This window comes from Octopus bimaculoides, chromosome 3 (genome assembly GCF_001194135.2).
Source record: "Octopus bimaculoides isolate UCB-OBI-ISO-001 chromosome 3, ASM119413v2, whole genome shotgun sequence".
NCBI classification, from domain to species: domain Eukaryota; kingdom Metazoa; phylum Mollusca; class Cephalopoda; order Octopoda; family Octopodidae; genus Octopus; species Octopus bimaculoides.
Genome location: NC_068983.1, coordinates 119,890,250 through 119,899,542, shown reverse-complemented (window position 1 = coordinate 119,899,542; position 9,293 = coordinate 119,890,250). Strand labels below are relative to the sequence as shown.

Here is a 9,293-nt window from a genome sequence, read left to right as displayed (position 1 = left end):
CTCATACATCCGAAAACTCTAACGTGTTATTTTAAAGATGAATTTATTGTCTACTTCTCCTCACTTTGTTACCACTAACTTCTATAACCTCTGCATCTTCGCTCAATTCTAACTTTCAAAGTTCACATCTTGGCTCGGAAATGAAAATCCAAAAAATATACTGGAATGGGTGTAGAACAATGTGTAGGAAACGAATATGAAAAAAACAAAATGTGCGCAAAGTAACGGGAGGTTGGGGAGAGGACTTCGGAAAATTCACAAGATCCGAGCTTTTCCCTCATAACTTTTAGGAAAATGGAGTTATTTTCAATGAAATTTTATGTATATATATATATATAATAATCCCGAAGAGATTTTCCTGGCTTGCCAGTCCTCAGTCAAACCACCCAACCCATTCAATGTTTAGGTAATCTTCGTCACCCACTTACTCACTCTCTTTCTTTCTCTCTCTTTCACTCTCTCTCTCCACACATAAAAACGAAACAAATTTCGGGCTAAAAACGGCAAAAAGAAAATCTATTTTTGGCTCCGAAATTTGTTTCATTTTTTGTGTGGGGAGAGCGAGTGAGTGAGTGGGTGACTAAGTTTACCTAAACATTGAATGGGGAACAATCTATCATAATTATATATGTCATTTTCAGCTTTTCATTTATGCTATTGGTATTTTTAATCACCAAGGTTGGTCTCATATAGTTATGACTATTTTTGCAGCTATTTTGGGTTTTAGATTTGGCCTCAGTCCATGGTACCTTGGGCAAGTGTTTACCACTATAGCCTTGTGAAAGCAATACCTTGTGAATGAGATTTGGTATTTGGAAACTATATGTAAGCCTTTCTGCATGTGCATTTGTCTCTGCATTTATTCTCATTGACATTGTTTGGGCTGTGTTTATGTCCCACAGCTTAGCTGTTTAATGTGTAAAGACAATAGGAAGGACATCAAATAGTGTTGACAATAGGAAGGACATCAAATAGTAGAATACTACCTCATAAAGTCTCATCCAACTCATGCCAGCAAAGAAAAAGTGAATGCAAAAATAATGATGAAGCATTAAACATTTTGTTTATATTTTAAACAGTGGATCATTTTCTCTCTGTTCTCTCAAATTTGGGATTATAATGTTTAATATCATTTATATTAAAATCTTTGGAAAAGGCGGTAAGTTTGTAGAAATGTTACCATGCCAGGCAAAATGCTTAGTGATATTTTGTCCATCTTTACATTTTGAGTTCATATACTCCCAAGATTCATTTTGTCCTTTTGGGGTCATTAAAATAATTACCAGCTGAGTAACTGGTGTCAATGTAATTGATTTACCAACTCCCCTGAAATAGCTAACCTTATACCAAAATTTGAAATTAAAATCTTCAAAGTTAATTCATAGTAAATGTTACATGAATTTTTTATTGCTTTCGTTATACTGAAATTTTTCATTTTTTAAAAATATTTTAATTTATTCCAGGTGAAAACAGATTTGGAGCAGTCGTTACATATTCCTAGAGAAAAGCTTGGATGGTTGGATACTGCATTACTGTTACCATATGCTTTCATGCAGGTTAATTAAGAATTTAATTTCCTTTTTGTTTTTGTTGTTTTGTGGTAGTTGTTATCTACCCCGATAAGCAGACTTATGATCAGAAGTGTTCCATTTGTGACCTCTTTGTTTTATTTCTTCAGCATAGTGCATCTAGAAGTCTATTACCCAGTGTACCCTTCCATTTTTAAGATAATAGGTGATATCTGAAGGGGATTTGTCTACCATTTCTTGCAGGTTAAGGAACTAGAAAGAAGCTCTATTGTTAACTGAGGATGATGTTTTAGATTGAAGTCAGCAGATCTGTGATCAAAGATTTTCCTTTGGTAAACATCCCTGCCTTTTTTCAGGCACCATGTATCAAGAACTACTTCATACAATGTGCCTTTTCTGTTTTTAAGATGGTAGAATAGAATTTGGAGTTTATCAGCTATTTCTAGCAGGTCATGTAACACTGTAGAGTCCCTTTGTTACTATTGTTTTAGTCCCAAGTTGGTCTTCATTGAGTGTAATTATGATCAAAGGCATTCTATGGCCATTCATCTTTTTTAGGTCTAGTGCTACTTAAAGCAGTTGCTTGACAGAATTGGTAGAGCGATGGACAAATGCCATGTAATATTTGTCCTGGTTCTTTGCATTGTAAGTTCAAATCCTGCCATAGTCAACTTTATCTTTCATCCTTCTGCAGTCAATTTCTGTGGTTGGCTTCCCTTCTAGTCAGCTGATTACCACTGATTAGTTTCATTTAAATGAGAATGCTAGCTAGTTCCTAGTGTAAGTAAAAGACAAGGGTTTGAGCTATAGCCTAACAGCCTTTTCTCATAAAAACTAACTTGCTACCAGAAACTATCCCCATCCCCCACAAAAATAAAACAAATTTTTTATAGCTCTAAATCTGCTGTAGATTCACCTGAAAGAACTAGGTCATCAACAACATATACCTTTCTCTGTGAATCATCTTGTGATACATCTGGACGCATCATCAGTAATCAGGTGTTTCAGGTCTCTCAACATCAGACACTCTCACCCAGGCTCAGTCTCATCCAAGGCTTGCACCTCTTAACCCAGAGCCACCATGAAGCAACCTACGCTGCCTCCACAGCTAACTACCTTCTGCCTACTGGGCCCCTGTCATGCCAAGCATGCTATGAGCTCTGTTGAGGAACTGGCCTGAAAAACCTCTGTATCTCACCTTGATAAGATCACACCTTGCTTGCCACCCATTGTTTTGCCATAGCTCCACTAACTGCATATTTTCTAACTCTGCATATGTAGTTCTCCCAGAGAAGAGAGTTTTGATAGAATTACCTGCTTGGATACTTCTGAGATTAGTGTCATATCTGGCCTTAGTCATGATGAGGTGACATTTTTTGTGAACTTAAGCTGCTTCCCCAGGTCAGCTTTCAGCTCCTAGTCATTTGCTGTTGCAAGGAGGCCCAAGGAGATGCACATAGCAGCTAGCATCATCTTTATGCCAACCATAACAGAAGGAATTAAACTTCTTTGTTGGGCAGAAGTGCTTGCAATGACTAATCCCACTTCAGATGGTGTCTATTATGACCTTGTAAACATGGTTATATCTCCCGCAGTAATGGTCTTTTCCCAGGGCTTTTGAACAGCTACTGAGGATGTGCTTCAGGGTTTCTCTCCTTGAGCAAGAAGTTTCTGCAGTTAGTTGGTCTTAAACCTCTCTGCAGGATTTGCTCCAGGGTTCCCCTCCTTGAGCTAGAAGTCTCTGCAGTTAGCTGCTCTTAAACTCCTCTGTTAAGGCTTGGAGGACCATCAACTGAATCCTGCAAGTATTTTGTGCTTAATTTTAGCAACATTTTTTATTGCTATTTTTTTATTACATTTAGTGTAAGTTAGAAAGGAGGTTACAACTGTGACTGACATTTTATATTTTAATACCTCTCTCTCTCTCTCTCTCTCTCTCTCTCTCTCTCTCTCTCTCTCTCTCTCTCTCTCTCTCTCTCTCTCTCCTTTACATCTTGTTTTTAACTCTAGTATATATGTTCTGTTTATATTGTGGTCTTTCTGGTTAATAAATTACTCAGAAGATGTGAAGGTGCATCGCAGGCCTAGATTTATATATGGACCAATATGAGCCATGGCCCAGGGGTCAAGCCTAAAGCTTGAAGTTAAAAATTAAAAAAAATATATTTACAGCAATAAAATAAATGACTTGTATTTTTTTTTACTTGTTTAAATTTTCTAATCCAATAGAGTTCTTTTAAAATCATTGGGCCCTCTTTTGATTTATTGGGCCCTTTACGTTTGAAACTCCATTAAATTTAACTGAGCCCCTCTGAATCTACCAAGGTACTTTTAAGTTTTGGGGCCTCTTCAAATTGTTTAGGGTGCCTAGATTTGATGGGGCTCTATTGTGTTTTGAATTAACAAAATCATAGAGGCCCAGGTGCTCCACTGGGTATAAACCTGACCTTGGTATCTAGTTTAGTGGTTAGGATGTTGGGCTCACAATCATATGAGCCTCAGTTCAACTCCTAGACTGGATGGGCATTGTGTCTTTGAGCAATTATACATTTCACATTGTTCTTGTCTACTTAGCTACAGACAAGTGGCAGCCAAGTGCTGATGCAAACCCCTCTCCTTCTTGCTGTTGCATACTTAATATTCCACTGATTCAAAGTTGGGAAGGTCGAGAGCGTGTCTATGTCTAATCATGACTACTTGGGCTCCTAAAACAATAAGCCAAAGTGTGGTATAAGCTATAAAGTCATACTTGCAGTTGACAGTTATGTCAATCAAAGAAAAAAAGGGGAGATAACTCCTATGACATGAGCAGTCTGAGACTAACAAGATTCATGAGGTGGGGATTAATTAGAAGTGAATATTGTAGTGCTTTTGGACAGAAGCAGAATAGAAAATGTAACAAGGTGAGGAGAAACGAGGTTGAGAAGGTATGCTGCTCGCTGGTTCAAAATAACAGAGGCTGCTATAAAGCCATAGAAGAAACCCAAAAGAAGCCAGTCATCTGTGAGCTAGTAAATTCAGCATGTTGGTGAGAAAATTCAACTAAATAATGGTCTAACACAGTGGTTCCATATGATCCTTAGGGGTCCATATAAAATTTTGCTGTTAAGGTTTATGTGCAATAAATTGATTATACTTCTACAACACAAAATATTATTATTTTTTTTTATACAATTATAATATTTAAATTCAAATTACGACAAACGTAAATAAACAAACGAAGTTTGCTTTTAGAAGCGTTGAGATGTCTTAGAAAGTTAAAGAAGTGATTTTAAATTCTCAATCACAGAATAATGCTAATAATATAGCCTGAACAGGATAAACTACCCCTATTTTTGCAGAAAAAAGTGTAGGTGGCTAGCTGTAGCCACCTACACTTTTTTCTGCAAAAATATAATATTTAAGTATAAAAATATAATAGGATGTTTTTAAACATCGAATGGCTATGAGGGTCCACCCGAATAAAATAGGAATCAAAGGAATCCATAGGGGAAAAAATGGTTGAGAACCCCTAGTCTAATAGATGAGGAAAATATTTGTTATGAGAATATAATATACCAAAATGTATTGACAGTGTAATATATTAAAATTTCAATGGAGAGCAAAGATTTAGTTTAGACGATGTATTGTAAGAAAAATAAACATTATATGTGTATAAATTACTAAAATCTTGTCTTAGATATTACCCAATCAGAAGAAAGAGCCCTCTATCATAACTTTTCAGTTTGTTTCCTGCTCAACCTCCTTATCCAATGATCATTGTTTATAGTGTTCGTCAGTTGTATATATGTTGATTTTAGAACAAAGAAAACCAAGACTTTTGCTGCAAAATATCAGTTGCCGATTAGCCCCAGATCAAGCTTGGTCAAAGTGAACTATGATTAAAGGCAAGAAATTTGGCTGCTATTTCTAGTCAGTCAAGCAACCTTGTTGAGGTATTTCTGATGCGTAAATAGTTTCACAAATCAGCAGAAAAGATCTTGTGTTCTCACTCTGCTTACTAGAAATAGCAGTCAAACTTCCTTTAGATCACATCCTTCTGTCTTAAATAAGGAAAGGGCATATCATGTATGTCCCTGAAAAGATGGCAGGGATGCAACTGAGATACCTTTCTTTGCCGGTCAGACTTTGGACTAAACAACTACCACCTATTTATGGGTCTTGTGCTTAAATTTATTGCAGGAATCATATTGCATATTTAAGCCTTTGTATATAGTTTTACATGCTCCAACTCACATAGAAACAATGACCAACTATTTAAAGTAATAAAAGTATTTAACTTATCCACTTAGATCTCAGAATATTTTAAGGAAATATTTTATTGTATTTCAATTTACATATTTTACTTTATAGATATCTTTTCATATTATTTCAACTTTCAGATCCTTCTGGGATCAGTTGGAGACAAAATTGGGCCAAGGAAAACATTTGGGTTTTGTCTTGTTTTCTCTGGTTTGTCAATGGTAAGTTTATTTCTGATTTATCAATATATATTCTGTGAAATTATGATGTTTCATCTCCCTACCCACCTCTCTCTTTACACACACACAAAGATTCACATTCATGTGTTAGAGATAAGTGGAAATGCTTTAATATTGATTAAAAAAAGACTTTTTCCCATCAACCACAAATATTACTAGAAGTTAGTTATTGATGCACTGTAAACATTACCAGCCTAATAACTCTTAAATAGATGCTACCTTGCACCCATGGTCAGGCCAGGCTTATTGCCTGGCTCCCTGTGCATCAATGACACATCTTGTCCACTTACTATTAGGTAAGTTGTGTATTATAAAATTAAAAGAACCGTCTCCCAACTCCAGATGTAATAGAATCCCACACAAATTTTTTTTTGTTTACCTATAAGTTAATTGGAGGTGAATGTTCATGTTACAGGATTGATATGATGTAATGATGTGGCAGCTGGTGTATAAGGTTGTATTTTACAGCAAGAATTCTTCTGTTGCTGTGATTTGAGTGGTTGTAGTGACATGGTACTGTAGTCTTGTGCTCTAGTGTTGTGATTATGTGGTGTTGAAGTGGTAGATGATGTTGTTTAGCTGTAAGGCAATCCTAGTTGAACAGACTTATGATAAAAGGTGTTCAAGATATAACCATCTTGTCTGAGATATAGCATATCTTAGACTACATTATTTTGTGTCTCCTTTTTATTTTAAAGTAGGATATCGTCATTATCATCATCATCATTTAGTGTTCGTTTTCCATGCTAGCATGGGTTAGATGGTTTGACTGGGACTGGTAAGCTGGAGAGCTGCATTGGCACCAGTGTCTACTTTGGCTTTGGTTTTTCTGGCTAGATGCTCTTCCTAACGTCAACTACTTGGCACATTGTACTGGATATTTGTCGTGTGTCACTTGCACAAGTGCTTTATATATGTCACCAGCACTAGCAATGACCACGATTCTGTTAGCTTGACATGTCTTCTCAAGCACAGCAAATCACCTGAAGTCTCGGTCACTTGTCATTGCCTCTATGAAACTCAGCAACCAAAGATCACATGAAGGAAATTTGTGTGTTATTTCTTACAGGTGAAGCAACAGCATAGCGGTTTTCATGGTGGCACTACTCCTTTGTTAGTGTCGGTTATGGTACTGTAATGTGTGTGATATTGTAATGTGCTTTCTGGTGGTGTTGTAATGTTTTAAGCGTGTTCCTGTAGTACTGTAATGGTGTTATGTGATACTGTAGTGATGTACATTTTGTTGTTTAATTCCAAGGTAAAGTGATCTTTGGGGTTCTGATATTCTGGTATTCCATAACAGTATCGTTTTTTGGTGTTAATAGTGTTGTGTAATGCTATAATGCCATGGATTTTGATGTGGTTCAACACTAACTTCTTAGTTAAACTGAGACCACATTCTAATTTTAGTTTCCAGCTGGAATTCATTTAAAAATTAATGCATTTGGAAAAGCATGAATATCACAACACACCATACTCCTTCCTCTGAAACCCTTGGCTTTAGACCTATGCTGACTGGTAGAGAGCCTGATATAGACAGCATTTTACATTGTTTTTTTCTGTAGCTCTGGGTTTTGATTTTACATTTTACCAAAGTAAAATCTGCCTTTTATACTTGCTGGGGCAATAAAATAAATACCTGTAATTTACTGGGCTAATCTCTACCTAAAAATATCTTCACTCTCCTTTTCTTTACAAACAAAATATTGCATATTCTTTTATTCTTTTACTCTTTTACTTGTTTCAGTCATTTGACCGCGGCCATGTTGGAGCACCGCCTTTAGTCGAACAAATCGACCCCAAGACTTATTCTTTGTAAGCCTAGTACTTATTCCATCAGTCTCTTTTGCAGAACTGCTAAGTTACAGGGACGTAAACACACCAACATTGGTTGTCAAGCGATGGTTGGGGGTCAAACACAGACACAGAACTACATACATACATACGCAAACACACACGCACACACACACGCACGATGGGCTTCTTTCAGTTTTCGTCTACCAAATCCACTCACAAGGCTTTGGTCAGCCTGAAGCTATAGTAGAAGACACTTGCCCAAGGTACCATGTAGTGGGACTGAACCCAGAACCCTGTGATTGGGAAGCAAGCTTCTTACCACATGTGGTTAAATTTTTAAAAAAATTATTATATATTTTGTCTTTTACTTCCAGATGACTTTTGGGATGTGGAGTAACTTCACTACTTTCGTCATCCTCCTGTTTTTAAATGGCACTGCCCAGGTAAAGTGACAACCTTTGATTTATTCTTTCTGTAACACTGACATGAAATAATACTCATTTGTCTGTTAGAAGTTTTAGGGTAAATGTACAGTTGTCTCCCTTGATTCTTTAGTTTCTATCTAGCTGACTGGTTTTTATTATAACGTTACATTTTTGTAACAATATAGATTATCATTTAACGTCTGTCTTCCATGCTGGTATGGGTTGGACAGTTTGACAGGTGCTGGTTTGCCAGAGGACTGCACCAGGCTCCTAATCTCTGTTATGTCATACTTTTTACAGCTGGATGCACTAGTAATGCCAATCACATTACAGAGTGAACTAGGTGCTTTTTATGTGGTACCAGCACAGACAAGGTCTGTTGTGGCATGGTTTTTTTATGGCTGCATGTCCTTTGTAACACCAACCAATTTACATAGTGGACTGGATGCTTTTTTATGTAGCATCAGCACCAGTGAGGTCACCAAATAACCTGCAAGAGCTATTAAGAGGAGGAGTGGTATTGGAGGAGATGGTTTTGTGCCAGATGATGAGAGGCTAGAGTGTTACAGAGGAACAGAAAAAGGTGTCTTGCTGTAGAGGAGATACGTGGTTACTCTAGTCAGAAGGAGGGAGAGAGAGAGTAAGTGAGATTGAGAGAATGCGTGAGTGAGAGTGAGCAAAAGTGAGAAGGCATTGATGTGCCAAGGCATGCTTTCAAAGTACAGGAATGAGAATATAATTGGGATGGTAGAGCATCATGAGTAGGGAGTTCATATAGGTGGGGAACAACAAGATAGAAATGTTACAGTTGGCAAGGGCAGGGAGGATTGGATTGGGCTGCAGGAGTGCGAAGGAGAGATAAACATAGTGCATAAAAAAGAGGAAATGTGAGGAAGAGGAGATGTTGTTTGGTTTATTGGGGTTGAGTGTGTGAAAACTTATTGTTACATGTGGGTGAGTGACTACTCCTAAAACTCAGTTTTGCTGAGGTGGGTGGGTCTTCTTGAGAATCTTATATTACCAGACATCTCAGTTCATTGTCATCTTCAGATTGGTCCTCA

The 9,293-nt window shown here is 37.1% G+C and overlaps 1 protein-coding gene across 1 annotated transcript in view; it reads left to right on the top strand.

The window, feature by feature from the left end:
* The window catches only part of LOC106876644 (sugar phosphate exchanger 3), a 44,333-nt gene that overhangs the window by 6,305 nt on the left and 28,735 nt on the right, over nt 1-9,293 (top strand). Inside the window, exons 2-4 of the mRNA XM_014925259.2 lie at nt 1,464-1,556; nt 5,912-5,992; nt 8,182-8,250. Coding sequence (XP_014780745.1) covers nt 1,464-1,556; nt 5,912-5,992; nt 8,182-8,250 — 243 coding nt within the window. The remainder of the gene's footprint in view (nt 1-1,463; nt 1,557-5,911; nt 5,993-8,181; nt 8,251-9,293) is intronic.